Source organism: Equus quagga, chromosome 5 (genome assembly GCF_021613505.1).
Source record: "Equus quagga isolate Etosha38 chromosome 5, UCLA_HA_Equagga_1.0, whole genome shotgun sequence".
In the NCBI taxonomy this organism is placed as follows: Eukaryota; Metazoa; Chordata; class Mammalia; order Perissodactyla; family Equidae; genus Equus; species Equus quagga.
The window spans coordinates 77,775,413-77,796,845 of record NC_060271.1 but is presented as its reverse complement, the minus strand read 5'-3'; the positions used below and the strand labels follow the sequence as shown (position 1 = coordinate 77,796,845).

The following is a 21,433-nucleotide window of genomic DNA, read 5'->3' as shown; positions in this document are numbered from 1 at the left end:
TAATAACAATGGGTATGAAAATGATAGCTAATATTCTGTGCTCAAATACTATGCTAACAGTTTTACTTCTGTACATCAATTTGTTTAGTCCTTTGGTCAGTCCTATCAGGTAGGATTGTTGGGGATTATCATCATCCCATTTTACAATTGACACTTAGATGGTTAAGGAACTTGCTCAAGGTTGTTTAGCTAGTAGGGGAACTAGTATTTGAAACTAAGCTTAGTTATGTACTACCTCCCTGTTTAACTATTCTTCAGTGAAACCAGGGCCAAGATTTTGCATTATTTTGGCAAGAGCAAAGGAGAGTTGTCAAAGTCAGTGTCACTAAGATTGAGAAACAAAATATGATCAATTTTGTGTGTGTGTGTGTGTGAGGAAAATTGACCCTGAGCTAACATCTGTTGCCAATCTTTCTCTTTTTGCTTGAGGAAGATTGTCACTGAGCTAAAATCTGTGCCAATCCTCCTCTATTTTATGTGGGTCACCACCATACCATGGCTTGATGAGTGGTGCTAGGTCTGTGCCTGGGATCCGAACCTGTGAATCCTGGGGCGCTGAAGTGGAGCACGTGAACTTAACCACCTAGCCGATCCCCAAAATATGATCAATTTTCAACTTAGAAGTTTCTAATTTTTTTGATTATACTACTTTTGTAACTTACATCAACTTTTCATATAGATACAATTTATTTAAAGAAATGAAGCTATGTATTCAGTTAGTGGTGATGTGCTGAGATTAACTCTGACCACTATTCTAAATTTTATTTGCTCTTAACTGTAGCCTTAAGTATAGTTTTTCAGGTGAGGGACTGTGTATTGTCCTTCACTCTTAGCTGTATTCTATGATCTCTGAGTTACATAATGCCAATGTTAGGGAAACAAGGAGCCAGATATTGAAGTTATCTTCCTGTGTGGCTCAGCTTGCTCTCAGGGGGTTTGAAACTCCTTGGTTTCTTCCTTATTCTTATCTGTGTCTCAGAAGAGTCATTCATACTTGTTTGTCTCACTTTGGTACCTACCCATCATTCTCTAAATGAGTATTTGGGTATCCACTGATGTATGATGTAGATTGCGGCAATGAAAAGAGTGTGGAGATTTGGAGTCAAAACCCTGTTCACTTATTTGCTAGCCTTGTGTCTTGGGCAAATAAGTAACTTTGGAGGATCATTCTCTTCATCTACAGAGAGAAAAAGGAGTAGTAATAATCAACCTCATGCATTGTTATATTAAATGAGGTAAGGTATATCACTTTAGATAGTGCCTGGCTGTTTGTTCTCTTCACTGTGCTGAAACTAGACTTACTAGGCTCTCACCAGTAGTTTGTTGTTCTCTGTTGTTATTTTGTTTTTCCTTTCTCCTTGTTCCTGTAGCAGCATATTACATTCTTCTAGCCTCTGTAATAAAATACTGTTTTATTATCCCTTATTTTGGCCATGTAACTCTAAATATTATTTAAGGTTTACTCTTTAGATTTCTTTTTGTTTTGTGCGTCCTCTGTCCCCCCAAAGACATAGTTTCCTCCCAAGGTTTAAATGCTTTTCTTTGTGATTTTTTCCCTCCTGATTCCTTGCATTTTCAATTAGTAATGAAGATCTGCTGATCTCTTAAATAAACACTTCTCATCTTTTTCATTCTACATTTTCTTTTGTATTACCTACTCTAATATCTGTATATTTTGAATCTTTGATATAATGAAGTTTTATTGAAGTCAAGGTTGGAATAGAAATTCTTTCCTCCTACATTTGGAAGCTGTAGGGAAAAACTATTATTAAACACACACAAGTATCTATCTGTCATATATACAGTATATATGTTAATAAGCTGCACTTCAAAAAACTCTCCTTCAGGAGTGGCTAATTGAAAACAGAACTTTGTGCCATGTTTAGAGCAGGGTTTCTCTGCACTATTGTCATTTTGGGTTGAATAATTCTTTGTTATGGGAGCTGTTCTGTGCATTTTAGGATTTAGCAATATCCTTGGCCTTTACTCACTAGATGCCAGTAGCATTCCTCCCCTCAAAGTTATGATAGTGAAAAATGTCTCCAGGCATTGCCAAATGTTCCTTGGTGGGAGAGGTGGGTACATGCAAAATCTCCTCCAATTGAGAACCACTGGTCTAGAGAAACCTATATGTCAGTAGAAGTAGAATATTCCTTTCCACACCCTCCAGCTTCCTAAGAATGTTCATTACTACACAGTGAAAAAATTTTGATAAAAAAGGATAGAAAAATTCATGCTTATGTACATTTTTAGGCTCTCTCCAGTCAGGGTATCACTAGAATAATCTTTTTAGGAGAATAAAGAAACCTAAAAGTAGTATATTGTTTTTATATGAAAGTATACTCTGTATTTGGTGAAAAATTGTGTGTGTTTATGTACTAACATCATTAGTAATGGTTTCTAATTTTTTTTTCTTGTAAGGACTTGTTGGGATCCTATGAAACGTTAGGAACTTCTTTTTCAGTATTTAACTTTTACTTCACTATCAGTTTATATTTTCCACTACTTTTATTTCAAGAAATTTGAGGAGTTGTGTTTTTTCATAACTGATCACAGATGCAGTTCTTTGATGCTTTTATTTTTCTTCTAAACATTTGTGGATAGTTTGAAAATATTCCTGTTCTCTTTTCCCTCTGTTCCTCTTTCCTTTCCACAACACACCTCTCCTACTTAAAAAAAAAAAATCCTTGAGCTTGTCAAGAATAATATCACAGTTCAAATCCTGCAGGGATCATACTATTATAAGGAGCAAACTTGCGAGTACTAGAACACTTCTAGCCCTCCCATCTGGGCTATTCTATACAGGCAGACTTCTGTACCCTCAGAATAGTTTGTAGAGCCTTCTTGGTTTTGACCAAACAAGATATGACCTGTATATGAATTTAGGAGGGTTGAGAATATGATCTTAACTAACTGGTGTAACTGCTTGGTATTCATTTTCATAAAAATGAAGTTTGTTTTTTAGCGGATGAACTCTAAAATTAATCTTATTTTCTTCATTTTTTTAATCTCTTTTCATAGGTAGGTCATTCTAATGTGGACATTAATCAGTCTTTTTCATCTGTATTGCCGCCATTTGTTCCTCATGAGCCAGCCAGAGAGTTGGAGTATCACTCTTCAGATCTCAGAATGTTGAGGGTATCTCCTGACACTGTGCCCAAGACTCTCAAACATTTAGCGGGTAAGTAGGAAAGGAGATAGTAAGTGTCCTTATGGCTAGCTTGTTAACAATATCTTGCTATGCCTAACTAATTTTTTATTTTTGAACTCCTGCAATAATGTTAACTTCAGATTAGGTGTATTTATCCCTAGATCCCCTGATCTTTTGTTAGATGAACCATTTGATTTTTCGTTGCATTTTTCATGACAATGTTTAGAACTGAATTACATGAAAGAATCTAATATTAGAGAGAGTTTGTTTCTATATTCCTTTCTGTGACTTGAAGGGAAAAAGGAATTAATTGAGCACAAAAGGACATGAGGGGATACAAATAGGTTTGTAGACAGGAAATTGAGAGATCAGTTTTGAGGTAGAAAGCAAGATTATCTGCTGAGGGAGGTGAGAAGTTGTAGAGGTGGGATAGGGGGTTTGAGAAGAGTGGCTTGGTGGAGGCTTAGAATTTATGTTGAAGTGAATAGGAGATGGAGCTGACCAAGGACAAGCAAAAGGATTGGCAAGTGGTTCTGAGAAGGTAGCTGAGGTTAGAGATGATTCTATAATGTTGTCAGTCTATATAGACTCTGATTTTTCTCTACTAAAACTCAGGAATAGAGAAGATCAATTACAGGATTGATCCTTGGTTGAGGGATTTGTTGAGTGGGTGGTGTGGTGGCAGGAAAGCAGTGGAAGGGAATCAGTGAGAGGAGGTGATGAGCTGTTGATTTCAGCCTGCATAGGGAAAGAAGAGAAGCCAGAAGAGTTGTTAGTCTGGAAGAAAATAGAGGGAACAGAGGTTTATTTGTGAGATTGAATAGGTGAGCTGGGTATAAGTTACTGAGAGAGCTAGAGGAATAGGTAATTTTGGTCAGATTGAGTTAGTACATTTAAATGGGGATCTTATTGAAGGGTGATTAGATCCATTGCATGGCCCTGGGATTGAACAGTAGAAGTTGAATACAGATCACTGGGTAAAGTAAATTGAGATTTTGAGGCTAGCTTATTGGATTGGTTAACTGTGTTTAAATATCTTCTCATTAATGTGGGATTTGGGGTTTAGGGAAAGCCTGTGAACCAGACCTTAAAGTCTTCAAAAAATAAATAGAGGGCTGGCCTGGTGTCATAGTGGTTAAGTTCGTGTGCTCTGCTTCAGTGACCCAGGGTTCACGGGTTTGTATCCCAGGTGCGGACCTACACACTGCTCATCAAGCCATGCTGTGGCAGCATCCCACATATAAAGTGGAGGAAGACTGGCACAGATGTTAGCTCAGCAAATCTTCCTCAGGCAAAAAGAGGGAGATGGGCAACATAGGTTAGCTCAGGGCTGATCTTCCTCACCAAAAGCAAAAACAAAAACAAATGAATGGGAGCAACTGGGAGTTGTAAGGAGAAAGTGATAGATGGAGGATGATATAGAAGCTGTGTGTCATCTAAACCTCAAAAAGATTTTATTTGTATGTTTGTTTGTTTATTTGAGGAAGATGGAAAATAATGATAAGGAAATAGTTATGAGCAATAGTTAAATGCTAACTTCCATCTCTGCCTGTTTCTAGAATCATGGTATATGGGAGAGGACTGCAAGGGTAGTAGTATTGTCAAGGGGAAAATCAAGTTTCTTTTAAGGCAAAAAGTTAGAGAGTATTCTATGAAAAATTTGAGAATGGTTGTTTATTAAATAGCAGAATGGTTTCAAAGAGCATGGAGGAAAGGAGGGAGGGGAAGAATAAATAGTGGGAAGAACCAAGGTCCCAGAGATGAGATGAGGACTTCCCTAGGATTTGAGAAAGGCATTATGTCTAAAAATGTATTTTTCTGGCTGTCTTGTACAAATTATAGCACGGCTTCGTAAGGAATTCTCAGATTGCAGTGTGTCATTCCTCCCACCCCTTACCCCCGCCATTACGTCCTTTGAAATTGTCCTCGGATATTATGTTCTTTTTTCTCTTTGCATTTGCATTGACCTACCTTAAAGCTCACTGATTTCATTCCTTGGCATGTTCAGCCTATTGATGAGCTCATCAAAGGCATCCTTCATTTCTGTTACAGTGTTTTTGATTTCTGTCATTTCGTTTGATTCTTTCTTAGAGTTTTCATCGTTCTGCTTACATTACTCATCTGTTCTTACATGTCCACTTTTTCAGTTAGAGCTCTCAGCTTATTAATCATAGTTATTTTAAATTCCTAGTCTGATAATTCGAAATCTTTGCCATATCTGAGTCAGGTTCTATTTCTTGCTTTGTCTCTTCACATTGTTTTTTGCCTTTTAACATGCCTTGTGATTTTTTGTTGAACCTTGGACATGATGTATTAGGTAAAAAGAACTGAGGTAAATAGACCTTTGGTGTAAGGTTTTAAGTTTATCTTGCTAAAAGTTAAACAGTTTGCTGTAACTGTGGTGTCAGACGCTAAAATTTCCTCTCATGTCCTTGTTTTTGTCTCTCCTGTTGTCTTTTGGTTTCCCTTGAGACTCCTTAAATAGTCTGAGCCTTGCTTGCGTTCTTTCATCTGTAACCTCCTGTTGTTATACAGGAGCCCTGTTGATGTAGTGGTAATGTGTGGAGGGGAGAGGCTGCATTATAATAATCCTGTGATTAGGTCTCAGTCTTTTAGTGAGCCTGCTTCCCTGGACTGTTATATTTACAAGTGCTTCTCAGCATCTTACCCCTACGTAGGTGAAACAGGAAGGTTAGAGGGGGCTGGAGTTGGGTATTTTTCTTCTCCCAGGTTGGGTAGGTTCTGGTAAAACCAATTCAGGCTCTGGTAATATAATTTCCTTTGAGGTCAGTCTTTCATTACGGAGAACAGAGGGCTCTGGGCTGCTTCTAAAATGGCTACTTTTCCCCTCCTCCTGCCAGAAATATGAGGGTATTTTTGTTCCATCTTTATCCAGAGATCCTTGTGGGGCTTCTGGAAGTAAAACTCATGAAAATGTGGGGTCCTCCCCTAAGGCTGGGCCCCAGGAGTTTTTATCTCTAAAGTGAGTCCATGCTCTTAGCCCCTAGCAGTTTGTCAAATGCAGTTTAATTTTTCCTACCAGTTCCTGGCTTCAGCAGCTTCTGCTCCCCATAATCTGTGATTCTTTGTATTTTCCTCTCTCTCCAGTTTTCTGGCTGGTGGTTTACCCTGTGAACTCAGTTCTCTGATGGATCTAAGAAGAGCTGTTGATTTTCAGTTTGTTTAGCTCTTTTCTTGTGCAAATGGGAATGACTTCTATGCTTTTACCCGCTGGACAAGAAAAATCTCCCTCTTTCTTAAAGTGTTCAGATAAATAATAAAAGCAACCGAGATAGAGCTTTGGGAGGAAGAATGACTTATTTAGAATAAAAGTTAAAACCATCTGTCAGTAGCTTTTTTTAAACAGCTTTATTGAGGTGTAATTCACATACTATACACTTCATCCATTTCAAGTGTACAGTTCACTGAGTTGTGCAAACATCACTATACTCTAATTTTAGAACATTTTTATACTCCCAAGGAAACCCTGTAACTGTTAGTGGTCACTCCCCACTCCACACCTCCCTCAGCATTCCCACTGTGTCTGTAAATTTGCCTATTCTGGAGATTTTCATATAGATGAAATCATACAATATGTGATCTTGTGTGACTGGGTTCTTTCACTGTGTATGTTTTCAAGATTTATATGTTATAACATGAATCAGTACTCATTCCTTTTTATTGCCAATAATAGTAGATTGTATGGATATGTCACATTTTGTGTACCCATCATCAGTTGATGGACATTTGGGTTGTTTTCACTTTTTTGGCTCTTATGAATAAAGTTGCTGTGAACATTCATGTACATGTTTTTGTGAATATGTATATTTTCACATCTGTTTGATATATATCTAGGAGTAGAATCGCTGGTTCTTGATAACAATGTTTAACATTTTGAAGAACTGCTCAACTGTTTTCCAAAGAGTGTGCACCATATTACAATTCCCACCAGCATTATGAGGGTTCCAATTTCTCCACTTTCTCAGCAACACTTGTTATTTTCTGTCTTTGTGATTATAGCCATTCTGGTGGGTGTGAAGTGGTATCTTGTGGTTTTAGCTTACATTTCCCTAATGGCCACTGATGTTGAGCGTCTTTTTTTGTGTTTATTGGCCATTTGTATATCTTCTTTGGAGAAATGTCTATTCAGATTCTCACTCCCTTTTTTATTGGGTTATTTATCTTTTTGTTATTGAGTTGCAAGAGTTCTTTATATATTTTGAATACAAGTCCTTTATCAGATACATTATTTGCAAAAGTTTTCTCCCACTCTGGGTTGTCTAGTCTCTTAATTGATGATATTGATTGCAGTACAAAGTTTTTAATTTTGATGATATCCACTTCATCTGTTTTTCTTCTTTTTAAAAATTTAATATTTAAATGGTGATAAAATACACATAATATAAAACTTACCATTTTACCCATTTTTAAGTATACAGTTCAGTGGCATTAAATACATTCACTTTGTTGTGCAAAACATCACCACCGTCTATCCACAGAACTCTTTCTTGTAAATCTGAAACTCTGTATCTATTAAATAGTAACTCCCTATTCGCTGCTACCCCTTGTCAACTGCCATTCTACTTTTTATCTCTATGAATTTGACTACTCTAGGTTCCTCATATAAGTGGAATCATGCAGTATTTGTCTTTTTGTGACTGGCTTATTTCACTTAGAATAGTGTCTTCAAAGTTTCATCCGTGTTGTAGCCTATATCAGATTGCCTTGAGTCTGTCGATTTGTTTTGGGAGTATGCCATCTTAAATAATATTAAATATTTTGATTTATAAACATGAGATGTCTGTTTATTTGAGAGTATTGCCATCTTAATATTAAATACTTTGATCTATAAACATGGGATGTTTTTCCATTTATTTGGGTCTTCTTAATTTCTTTCAACAATATTTTATAGTTTTCAGTATACAAGTCTTGCACTTTGTTAAATTACTTCTAAGTATTTTAATGTTTTTGATGTCATTGTAAAAAGTTGTTTTCTTCATTTCGCTTTTGGAATATTCATTGCTAGTGTAAAGAAATACAGTTGAATTTTTTATGTTAATCTTGTAGCCTGCAACCTTGCTTAACCTTTCTTATTTCAAATAAGTTTTGTGTGGATTTCTTATAATTTTTATATACAAGATCATGTCATCTGCAAATACAGGCATAGCTTATTTTATTGTGCTTTGCTTTATTGCGCTTCATGGATATTGCGTTTTTTTTTCTGGGGGAAGATTAGCCCTAAACTAACTGCTGCCAATCCTCCTCTGTTTGCTGAGGAAGACTGGCCCTGAGCTAACATCCGTGCCCATCTTCCTCTACTTTATATGTGGGACGCCTACCACAGCATGGCCTGCCAAGCGGTGCCGTGTGTCCACACCTGGAATCTGAACTGGCGAACCCTGGGCCGCCAAAGCAGAACGTGCATGCGCACTTAACCGCTGCGCCACTGGGCCAGCCGTTGTGTTTTTGTAAGACCCGCCACCAGCAAAAAGATTATGACTCGCCGAAGGCACAAATGATGGTTAGCATTTCTTAGCAATAAAATATTTTTAAATTAAGGTATGTACATTGTTTTTTTAGACATATGCTATTGCACACTTAGTAGATTACAGTATAATGTAGACGTAACTTTTTTTTTTTTAAGATTTCATTTTTCCTTTTTCTCCCAAAGCCCCCTGGTACATAGTTGTGCATCTTCAGTTGTGGGTCCCTCTAGTTGTGGCATGTGGGATGCTGCCTCAGCATGGCTTGACGAGCAGTGCCATGTCCGCCCCCAGGATTTGAACCCGTGAAACCCTGGGCCACCGAAGCACAGGGCGTGAACCTAACCACTCGGCCACAGGGCCAGCCCCAGCTTTTTTTTTCCTTTTTAAAGATCGGCACCTGAGCTAACATCTGTTGCCAATCTTCTTTTTCCCTTTTTTTTTCTTCTTCTCCTCCCTAAAGTCCCCCAGTACATAGTTGTATGTTCTAGTTGTGAGTGCCACTGGTTGTGCTATGTGGGACACCGCCTCAGCATGGCTTGATGAGCAATGCCATGTCTGCACCTAGGATTCGAAGTGGCAAAACCCCAGGCCGCTGAAGCGGAGCACATGAACTTAACCACTCGGCCATGGGCCAGCCCCTAAACATAACTTTTATGTGCACTGGGAAACAAAAAAATTTGTGTAACTCATGTTATTGCGATATTTGCTTTATTGCAGTGGTCTAGAACCAAACCTGCAATATCTCCAAGGTATGCCTATAGAGATAGTCTTACTTCTTCCTTTCTAATATGGATGCCTTTGATATATTTCATTTCCCCAGTTGCTGTGACTAGAACCTCCAATACAGTGTTGCATAGAAGTGGAAAGAGCAGACATCCTTGTCTTGTGTTGGTCTTTGTGGGACTATATCAAGTGTTTTATCATTAAGTATGATATTAGGTATGGGACTTTTGTAGATGTTTTTTATCACGCTGAGGAAGTTCCCTTTTATTTGCAGTTTTTAGAGCATACTTATTGTGTTAAGGGTGTTAGATTTTATCAAATATTTTTTCTGTGTCTTTAACGGTGATCTTATGGTTTTTGTTCTTTATTCTAATAATATGTTGCATATTAATTTTCATATGTTGAACCAACTTTGCATTCTTGGTTATATATATGCCACTCAGGTATGATGTATACTCCTTTTTGTATGTTGTTGGATTCCTTTTGCCAGTAATTTTTTGAGGAATTTTGTGTTTATGTTCATAATAGATATTGGTGTGTAGATTTCTTGTGATTTTTTTTGTTGTTGTTTCACTTTGGTACAAAGGTAATACTAGTGTCATAAGTTGAGTTGGGAATTATTCTCTGCTCTTCTAGTTTTTGGAAGAGTTTGTAAAGGATTGGGGTTAGTTTTTCTTGGCTAGAACTCACTGTGAAGCTGCCTGATCAATTTTTTGTAGAAGTTTTAAAATTACTAATTCTGTCTCTTTACTTGCTAAAAGTCTATTCAGATGTTATATTTTTCGTGATCCAGTTTTCATAATTTGTCTTTCATGGAATTGTCCATTCCAGCTGGATTATCTAATTTGTTGTCATATAGCTGTTCATGGTATTCTGATATATTCCTTTTTGTTTTGTAAGGTTGGTAGTAGTGCCCCCTCTCTCATTCCTGATTTTAGTAATTTGAATTTTCTTTATCTATCTTTTTTTGGTGAATCTAGCTAAATTTTGTCAATTTTGTTGATCTTTTCAAAGAAATAAACTTGGTTTCTCTACTTTTTCTAAACTCTATTTTTCTTTACCTTTTAAATCTCTGTTTCATTTATTTCCAGTTTAGTCTTTATTGTTTCCTTCCTTCCACTTGCTTCAGTTTTAGTTTGTATTTTTTACTGTTTCTTATGGTGAAAGGTTAGGCTGTTGATTTGAGATCTTTTTAATATAGGTGTTTACGTTGATAAATTTCTAAGCACTACTTGAGCTGCATGCCCTAAGTTTTGGTTTGTTGTGTTTTTGTTTTAATTCATCTAAAGTATTTCCTGATTTCCGTTGTAATTTTTTTTCATTGACCTCTTGGTTATTTGGGAATTTGTTTTTTAATATCCACATATTCATGAATTTTCTCTTCTTGCTATCTTATTTGATTCCATTTTTGTTGGAGAACATATACTTTGAATGATTTCAGTTCTTTTAAATTTTGTCTTGTTTTATATCCTAGTGTATAGTTTATCCTGTAGAATGTACAGTTTGCATGTGAGAAGAATGTGCATTCTGCTGTTGTTAGGTGGTGTGTTCTATACATGTCTTAGTTCTAGTGGGTTATACTGTTCAGGTCTTCTGTATCCTTGTTGAATTCTGCTTAGTTGTTTTCTCCATTTTTCAAAGTAGGGTATCGAAGTCTTCAACTGTTAGTGTTTGTGTGTCTCTCCCTTCTTTTCTGTCAGATTTGCTTTGTGTATTTGAGACTATGATATTAAGTACATTTATGTTTATAATTGTTATATATTCCTGATGAATTGACCTTTTTGTTGTAATAAATTGTCCCTGTTTGTACTTCTAGTAACTTTTTTTGTTTTAAACTCTGTTTTGTCTTATATCAGTTTGGGCACTCACTTCATGTCTTACAGTTGCTGCTTGTATGGTATATCGTTTTTCATCCCTGTACTTTCAACCTGTTTGTATCTTTGAATCTAAAGTGTGTCTCTTTTAAACAGCTTATAGTGGGATCTGTTTTTTTTAAATTCAGACTGATAATCTTTTCATTTTGATGTGATTGTTTAATCCATTCACATTTGATGGGATTATTGATAAGCATAGATTTACAATTGCTGGTTTACCTTTTGTTTTTCCTATGTCTCATATCGTTTTTGTTCTGTTCTTCCTTTACTGCTTACCGCTTAAGTGAATATTTTCTAAAATATTTATTTTATATTATTGTTTATATTATAAATAATACATATTATTTAATGTAATAAATACAACATAAAATATAATTATATTTAATTAGTATTGATTAAATATAATATTTATTATATTAATTGATTAAATATATTTATTATATTAAATATGTGAATATATAATAAATAATAAATATATGTAAATATAAAATTATAATATAAATATAAATAATATTTTCTAATATTTTATATCTAAAATATTTTGTAAAAAATGTGTGACATTTTAAATTTCTTGAATGATTTTTTAGGTAATTTTTAAGTTATATTCTTAGTGGTTGCTCTAGCACTTACAAAGTTTCTCTTATCAGAAATACTCCCAATTTATACTAACTTAATTCTAGTGTGATAGAGACATTATTCTTAAATAGTTCTATTCCCTCTTCTTATTTTGTATGCTGTTATTGTTATACTTATTAGTATGACACCTATATGTGTTACAAACCCAAGAATATATTACCTTGTTATAATTATTTATATAATTTTATGTATTTTAACAAGCTGAGAGAAGTAGGGAGAGCAAGTATTTATTTATACAGCTTGTTATATTAATCTTCTGATTTACCTCTTCTTATTCTCTTTATTTGTTTCTGTGGATTTGTTACCATCTAGTATCATTTCCTTACTCCACTCCAGCTTTGCTCCCACCTGCCTCCTTTTGATGTTATTATCAAATATGTTACATTTCTATATGTTATAGCCCCAATAATACAATTATATACATATTACTTTATAATTTCTTTTAAAATCAGTTAAGAGAAGAAAGGAAAAGAAGTATGCAAGTATGCTGTCTTTTTGTAATTCACCTACGTAATTATTTTTACTAGCACCATTTGTTTTATTATGTAAATTTGAATTAGTGTCTGGTGTCACTTGCTTTTAGCCTGAAGAACTTCCTGCAGTATTTCTTGTGAGGTGGGTCTGCTACCAACAAATTCTCAGTGTTTTTATGTCTGGGAATATTTTTATTTTGTCTTTTGAAAGCTAGTTTTGCTGTTTTGGAATTCTTGGTTGACAATCTTTTCTTTCAGCACTTTGAATATATCTTCCCACTGTCTTCTGGCCTTTATAATTTCTGATAAGAAGTCAGCTATTAATCTTGTTAGCGTTCTCTTGTATGTGTTTTCTCTTGCTGGTTTCAAGATATTCTTTTTGTTTTTCAACATTTTCATGAGGATGTGTTGGTGTGAATCTCTGAATTTATCCTACGTTGAGTTCGTTAATTTTCTCAAATGTGTAGATTAGCTTTTCATCAAATTTGGGAAATTTCAGCTGTTATTTCTTTGAGTATTTTCTCTGCTCCTTTCTCTTTTCTGCCTCGAGTATTCCCCATTATACATATGTTGGTGCATTTAGTCTTGCCTCACTGCTCTCTGAGCCTTTGTTCATTTTCCTTCATTCTTTTTTCTCTGTCCTCCAGATTGCATAATCTCTATTGATTTATCATCATGTTCACTGATTCTTCTGTCTGCCTCTATTTCCTGTTGGGCCTCTAGAAATTTTTCACTTAAGTTGTACTTTTCAACAGTAGATTTTCCATTTGGTTATTTTGTAAGTTCTATTAGCTTATTCTCTATTTGATGAGACATTGCCATTGCCTTCCTTTAATTTTTTTAAGTATGATTTCCTTTTCTTCTTTGAACATATTTATAATAACTGCTTCGAAGGTTTTGTTGGCTAAGTCCAACTTGTGGGCTCCCTTAAAGGCAGTTTCTATTGCCTACATTTTTTTCCTGTGGATGGGTCACACTTTTCTTTTTGTTTTCATGTCTCACAATTTTTTGTTATAATCTGGACATGTTAGCTAATATTTTGTTGCAGCTCTGGATACTGATCATCTCCCTGGACTGGGAATGTTTGCTGTTGTTTTGCTTGTCTAGTTATTTAGTGAATGGGTTGAACTAGTTCAGTAAAGTCTATTTCCCCTGCAAATCCATCTGGTGAATTTCCTCACTGGAAAGCACAGCCTTTGGCGTGTGTCAGCCTCCCTCACCTGTGCTTCCCCTTCATCCACCCCTTCCATGACTATGGTTTTAGCTCACTTCTCTCTCTTTTTTTGGTCTCCCCAGTAAGCTTCTTGCTTGTCTTCCAGTATTGGTATCAGCTGTTAACCTCAACTAATGCTAGCTAGCTGATTGTTGTATGTTTTCAACAATGCCTTGAGGCATAATTTGCTCCACAGTCTGATCCAATCAGTGTCAGGCCCAGTTTTAGAGGTAGTTTTTTAGTCAATCTTTGCGGCCTCCTCTGACCTCAGGAGAACTCTTAGTTGTTTCTTTCCCTAGTTCTCTCTTTTGAACTTCCAGCTTGTCTACCCTATGGCTTATTGGTATCATGTAGCTACCAGCTTCTTAATTGCTAACCACCAATATTGCCATTGTTTGCCAGTGTCCTTAGGCTTTCCCATACTCAGTTCCAAATAAAGTTAGTCTCCTTTAGGAGATGAGTGGAGCTACCTATTCTTACAGGTTACCTCTCCTCCTGGGCAGAATCTTTGTGACACTGCTGTGGAGCTGGGGCCTGAGACAGTGGCCCACTTCTCTTGGAGTAACACACCCCTTCTCTAGAAAAATGGTGCTGGATAGTGATGATATTCTCTGGTCTTTTTGGATTGCCTCTTCTGGAGTGGAACTTCTGCCCTATGAGTGAGCTGGCATGAGGTTGACTGTAGTCCAGTATTCTCAGCCCGCTAATGCCTCAGGTAAATCTCTGCAAGTGGGAGCCGCATGAAGATAGGGCAGTTTTTGTGCTCTTCTTTTATGGCCCCTCTCCCAAAACATCTTCTCTGTTCTGCCTCTTTACTGTATGCTTTATTTTTACTAATGCAGCCAGTTGTACCATTTTAATTATTTGGTTATATCGCACTCCTCCTGATAAGACCCTGAGCTCCTGAGTGATAATATTGTGGTGTAAGGCCTGAAATTAAGTTTCAGTATTACGTGCTGCCTTGACATCTGAAACCAGTGGCCCTCAAAAGGCCCACCACAAGTTTCCTTCCTTTCACCAGATAGGCTTTCCACCTAGTGGGAAAGGATCCCCACCTGGCTAGTTCCTCTATTAACTAGACTGGCTGTATTCCACCTAATCCTCAACCTAATTGGTTTCTCTCTCCTGCCAGCCTGTGAAATTATTCACACAAGCCACTTACACCTACCTCTGGGAACCTAGGGTCACCTTATGGTATTGCTACTCTAAAGCCTGCCTACCACTCTTCCTCCTTATTTATTCTGTTTGCAAGTGCAAGCCCTTTGTGGCCATGTGTGGTCCAGTGTCCTCCTCCCCTGGAATGTGAGTGTATGTGACTAATAAACTGGTGTCGGTCTCATCTATCCAGTGTCAGGTGTTATGTGTTTGGCCATCCTTGTAGCCATCAGGCAGGAATCCCTCCCTCACCAATGGGGTGAAGAGGAGGGGAATAAAAGCATTGTTTATGTCTGTGTTGAATAAATATTGTATTGAAATGGGCCCTTGATATCAACGGCCCTGATTCCTTGTTTTTTATTGACAAACCCCATGGGTCCTGTGTCATAATGGACAGAAAGCGACTGCTGAGCTGTGGTTCAAATTGGCTCCAAAGTGTGAATCAACGTAATTTGCAAGTAGGGTAAAATAACTCCATTTAACAGAATTTGAGTTCAGGGTACAGGAGAGATTGGACATACAAAGACAAGTTTGAGTCTGGATTATGGAGAATTGGTGACATCATTAGTAAGTAGGGAAGTGAATTTAGTTTTGGACTTACTGAGTTTGATCTTCAGGAGACCATTCAGTTTGGAGTGTCCTCCAACTGTCCTTTCAACTGTCCTCCAGTTGAAAAAGTGGGAACTAGGAAATGTAAATTGGAGGACCTCAACAATTGATGATTAAATTATGCTATAAGAATAGTTAAGCTTTCTGAGGGAGTATGAGTATAGAGAAAACAAAAATGCCAAGGACAGAATCTTACAGAATGCAGTAGGCAAAAGGAGAGCTAATAGAGAATACAGAAAAGAAACAGATCTTTTATTTAAATTATTGTTCATATTTAGTTCTTATCCTTTCAGATTCTACTTCCATTTCTTACTGCCTTCAGCATGTCACACTGGATTTTGTTGCATACGCATGTAGAATTGCTATGTCTTCTTGGTGGATTGATCCTTTTATCATTTTGTAATAGTACTCTTTGTCCCAAGTAATTTTTTTTCATTCTAAAGTTTACTTTATCTGATATTATAGCCACTCCTACTTTAAAATAAATTGTACAGTATTTCTTTTTCCTTCTTTTTTACTTTACATTTTTTATGTCATTGTGTTGAAGTAAATTTCTTGTAGACAGTGTGTAGTTGTGTTTTTAAAAATACTCTGCTAATACGTGGATGGACCTCGAGGGTATTATGTTAAGCGAAATAAGCCAGTCAGAGAAAGACGAACTCTATATGACTCCACTCATAGGTGGAAGTTAATATATTGACAAGGAGATCTGATCAGTGGTTACCAGGGAAAAGGGGGCTGGGGGGAGGGCCCAAAGGGGGAAGTGGTGTACCCACAACATGACTAACAATAATGTACAACTGAAATCTCACAAGGTTGTAATCTATCATAACATTAATAAAAAAAAATACTCTGCTAATATCTGTATTTTAGTTTGTGTACTCAGACCATTTACACTTAAAGTAATTATTGATATACTACACAGCCATTTTAGTCATTAAGGTCAGCCATTTTATTTGTTCTCTCTTTGTTCCTGTTTCTCTTTTCTGGCCTTACTATGAGTTACATGGACATTTTGATAGTATTTTGAGTGTATTGCTTTGTGTAGCAATTCGTTAGTGGTTGCTCTTGGTATTATAATATACATACATAACTTATAATTGTCTACTGGTAAAAACTTTTACCACTGAGAGTGAAGCATAATTGGTTCCTTTTACCCTTCCCACTTTTTTTTATTGAGGTCATAATGGTTTATAACGTTGTGAAATTTCAGTTGTACATTATTATTTGTAATATATGTGCCCCTTTACCCCTTATGCCCAACCCCAAACTACCTTCCCGTCTGGTAGCTACTAATCTGTTCTCTTTGTCCACATATTTGTTTATCTTCCATCTATGAGTGGGGTCATGTGGTGTTTGTCTTTCTGTCTGGTTTATTTCGCTTAACATACCACCATCAAGCTCCATTCATGTTGTTAGAAATGGGACGATTGTGTCTTTTTTTATGGCTGAATAGTATTCCATTGTGTATGTATGTATATATACATACATACGGCCCACACATATGCATACATACCACATCTTCTTTATCCATTCATCAGTCAATGGGCACTTGGGTTGCTTCCATGTCCTGGCTATTGTGAATAATGCTGCAGTGCACGTAGGGGTGCATGAGTCTCTTTGAATTGTTGATTTTGAGTTCTTTGGATAAACACCTGCTAATGGAATAGCTGGGTCATATGATATTTCTATTTTTAATATTTTGAGAAATCTCCATACTGTTTTGCCTAGTGGCTGCATCAGTTTGCATTCCCACCAGCAGTGTATGAGGGTTCCCTTTTCTCCACATCCTCTCCAACATTTGTTATCTTTTGTCTTGGTAATTATAGCCATTTTAATGGATGTAAGATGATATCTCATTCTAGTTTTGATTTGCATTTCCCTAATGATTAGTGATGTTGAACATCTTTTTCATGTGTCTGTTGCCCATCTGTATATCTTCTTTGGAAAAATGTCTGTTCACATCCTCTGCCTGTTTTCTTCTTTTGAGGAAGATTAGCCCTGAGCTGACATCTGCTGCCAATCCTCCTCTTTTTGCTGAGGAAGATTGGCCCTGAGCTAACATCTGTGCCCATCTTCTATTTTATATGTGGGATGCCTGCCACAGCATGGCTTGATAAGTGGTGTGTAGGTCTGTCCCCAGGATCTAAACCGGCAAACCCTGGGCCGCTGAAGTGGAGCATGCAAACTTAACTGCCATGCCACTGGGCTGGCCCCATCTCTGCCTATTTTTTGATTTAGTTTTTTGGTTTTTGATGTTGAGTTGTGTGAGTTCTTCATATATTTTGGAGGTTAACCCCTTGTCAGATATATGATTTGCAGATATTATCTCCCTGTTGGTGGGTTGTCTTCATTTTGTTCCTGGTTACCTTTGCCTTCCAGAAGCTCTTTGGTCTGATGTTATCTCATTTGGTTGTTTTTTCTTTTGTTTCCCTTGCCTGAGTAGACATGGTATTCGAAAAGATGCTTCTAAGACCCATGTCTAAGAGTGTACTGTCTGTATTTTCTTCTAGGAGTTTTATGGTTTCACATCTTACCTTAAAGTCTTTAATAATCCATTTTGAGTTAATTTTTGTGTATGGTGAAAGACAGTGGTCTATTTTCATTCTTTTGTATGTGGCTGTCCAGTTTTCCCAGCACCATTTATTGAAGAGACTTTCCTTTCTCCATTGTATATTCTTGGCTCCTTTGTTGAAGATTAGCCGTCTGTAGATGTCTGGTTTTATTTCTGGGGTTTCAATTCTGTTCCGTTGATCTGTGCACCTGTTTTCGTACCAGTACCGTGCTGTTTTGGTTACTATAGCTTTGTAGTATATTTTGAAGTCAGGGATTGTGATGCCTCCAGTTTTGTTCTTTTTTCTCAGGATTGCTTTATCTGTTCAGAGTCTTTGGTTGCCCCATATGAATTTTAGGATTCTTTGTTCTATTTCCATGAGGTATGTCATTGTTATTCTGATTGGGATTGTGTTGAATCTGTAGATTGCTTTAGATAATATGGTCATTTTCACTATGTTTATTCTTCCAGTCTCTGTGCATGGAATATATTTCCATTTCTTTATGGTATCATCGATTTCTTTCAATAATGTCTTATAGTTTCATTGTATAGGTCTTTTACCTCCGTGGTTAAATTTATTCCTAGGTATTGTATTCTTTTTGTTGCAGTTGTAAATGGAATTGTATTCTTGAGTTCTCTTTCTGTAAGTCCATTATTAGAATATAGAAATGCAACTGATTTTTGTAAGTTTATTTTGTATCGTGCAGCTTTGCTGTAGTCGTTGATTATTTCTAATAGTTTTCCAATGGATTCTTTAGGGTTTTCTATATATAGAATCATGTTATCTGCAAACAGCGAGAGTTTCACTTCTTTATTGCCATGGATACCCTTTCTTTCTTTTTCATACCTAATTGCTCTGGAGAAAACCTCCAATACCATGTTGAATGAGAGTGGTGAGAGTCGGCACCCTTCTCTTGTTGCTATTCTCTGAGGGATCGCTTTCAGATTTTCCCTGTTGAGTATGATGTTGGCTGTGGTTTTGTCATATATGGCCTTTATTATGTTGAGGTGCTTTCATTCTATACCCATTTTATTGAGAGTTTTTATCCTGAATGGTTGTTGGGTCTTGTCAAATGCTTTCTCTGCACCTATTGAGATGATCATGTGGTTTTTATTCCTCATTTTGTTAATGTGGTGTATCACATTGATTGATTTGTGGATATTGAACCATCCCTGTGTCCCTGGTATAAATCCCACTTTATAATGGTGTATGATCCTTTTAATGTATTGCTGTATTTGGTTTGCAATATTTTCTTGAGGATTTTTGCATCTATATTCATCAGTGATATTGGCATATAAATTTCCTTCTTTGTGTTTCCTTGTGTGGCTTTTGGATCAGGGTGATGTTGTCCTCATAAAATGTGTTAGGAAGTATTTGGTCTTCTTCAATTTTTTTGGGATAGTTTGAGAATAGGTACTAAATCTTCTTTGAATGTTTGGTAGAATTCTCCAGAGAAGCTATCTGGTCCTGAACTTTTGTTTTTTGGGAGGTTTTTGGTTACTGTTTCAATCTCTTTCCTTGTGATTGGTCTATTCAGATTCTCTTATTTCTTTTTGATTGAGTTTTGAGGGGTTGTATGAATCTAAGAATGTATCCATTTCTTCTAGATTGTCCAGTTTGTTGGCATATAGTTTTTCATAGTATTCTCTTATAATCCTTTGTATTTCTGTAGTATTGTTGTAATTCTCCTTTTTACTTCTAATTTTATTTATTTGAGGCTTCTCTCTCTTTTTCTGTTAGTGAGTCTGACTCAGGGTTTGTCACTTTTCCTTATCTTCTCAAAGAACCAGCTCTTGGTTTCATTGATCCTTTCTCCTGTTTTGTTTTGTTTTTTGGTTTCTATTTCATTTATTTCTTGTCTAAATTTTATTATTTCCTTCCTTTTGCTGACTTTGGGCTTTGTTCTTTTTCTAGTTCTGTTACGTGTAGTTTAAGATTACTTATTTGAGATTTTTCTTGTTTGTTAAGATGGGCCTGTATTGCTATGAATTTCCCTCTTAGGACCACTTTTGCTGTGTCCCATATGAGTTGGTGTGATTTCTTTTCATTTTCATTTGTCTCCAGATATTTTTTGATTTCTCCTTTAGTTTCTTCATTGATCCGTTGGTTGTTCAGTAGCATTCTGTTTAGTCTCTATGTATTTGTTACTTTCCCAGCTTTTTTCTTTTAGTTGATTTCCGGTTTCATAGCTTAATATGATTTCGATCTTCTTAAATTTATTGAAGCTTGCCTTGTTTCCCAATATATGATCTATCTTTGAGAATGTTCCATGTGCACTTGGGAAGAATGTGTATTCTACTGTTTTCAGATGAAGCGTTCTATATATATGTATTAAGTCCATCTGGTCTAGTTTTTCATTTCATTTCCTCCTTTCCTTGTTGACTTTCTGTCTAGATGATCTATCCGCTGATGGAAGTGGGGTGTTGAGGCCCCCTATTGTTATTGTGTTGTTGTTAATTTCTCCTTTTAGGTCTGTTAATAGATGCTTTATGGACTTTAGTGCTTCCATGTTGGGTGCATATATACTTGTTAATGTCATGTCCTCTTGGTGGAGTGTCCTTTTTATCATTATATACTGCCCCTCGTTGTTTCTCATAGCCCTTTTTTTTTTTATTGATGAGAAAGATTGTCCTTCAACTAACATCTGTGCCAGTCTTCCTCTATTTTGTATGTGGGATGATGCCACAGCATGGCTTGATGAGCAATGTGTAGGTCCATGCCCGGGATTGAAAGCTGCAGACCCTGGGCTGCTGAAGTGGAGTTGCTTTTTACATTGATGTAGTTATGAGTTCTCTTAGCTTTATTTACATGTAATTCCAGCTCTTTGCTCAGGTTTTGGAAATTCTCATCTATTATTTCTTTGAACAAGCTCTATGCTCCTTTCTCCCTCTCTTCTCCCTCTGGAAAACCTCTAATCCTTATGTTGCATTTCCTAATTAAGTTGGTTATTTCTCGGAGAATTTCTTCTTTTCCTTTTAGTCTTAGTTGTCTTTCCTCCACCCTAAGCATTTTTATATTTCTGTCCTCTAATTTACTAATTCTGTCATTCATAATATCAGCTCTGTTTTTTTAAGGATTCTAGATTCTTAAATATCTCATACATTGTATTCTTCATCTCCAACATTTCTGATTGGTTTTTTCTTTTTAGAATTTCAGTCTCTTTAGTGAGGAAATCTCTCTGTTCATTAATTTTATTCCTGGGTTTATTGAACTGTCTTCTTGAGTTTTCTTGTAACTTGTTGAGTTTCTTTTTGATAACTATTTTGAATTCTCTGTCATTTAGATTTTAAAGTTCTGTGACTTCAGGATTGGTTTCTTGGTACTTGTCATTTTCCTTCTAGTCTGGAGTGTAAATAAATTTCTTCATGCTGTTTGATGAGGTGATCTTTTGCTGTCACACAGTGGTCATATCTAGTTGCAGATTCCACCTGCCACCGCTTGGGGGGGGCAGGAGCTCTATTTTCTAAGCCTGACATGACCACTGGCAGTTGTGCCCCTCCGTTGAAGCTGTGCCGGTAGTGCTCTCTGCATCTGGCTGCTGCCGCTCTACACATGTAG

General features: G+C 36.4%; 1 protein-coding gene across 7 annotated transcripts in view; it reads left to right on the top strand.

The window, feature by feature from the left end:
- The window catches only part of ALMS1 (ALMS1 centrosome and basal body associated protein), a 244,752-nt gene that overhangs the window by 48,090 nt on the left and 175,229 nt on the right, over positions 1-21,433 (top strand). For all 7 annotated transcript variants that reach the window (XR_006888598.1, XR_006888599.1, XM_046660995.1 and 4 more), the window contains one exon: positions 3,022-3,181. Coding sequence is in view for 5 of the 7 variants with exons in the window: in XM_046660995.1 (XP_046516951.1) it covers positions 3,022-3,181 (160 nt within the window). In the remaining 2 variants the exon portion in view is untranslated. The remainder of the gene's footprint in view (positions 1-3,021; positions 3,182-21,433) is intronic.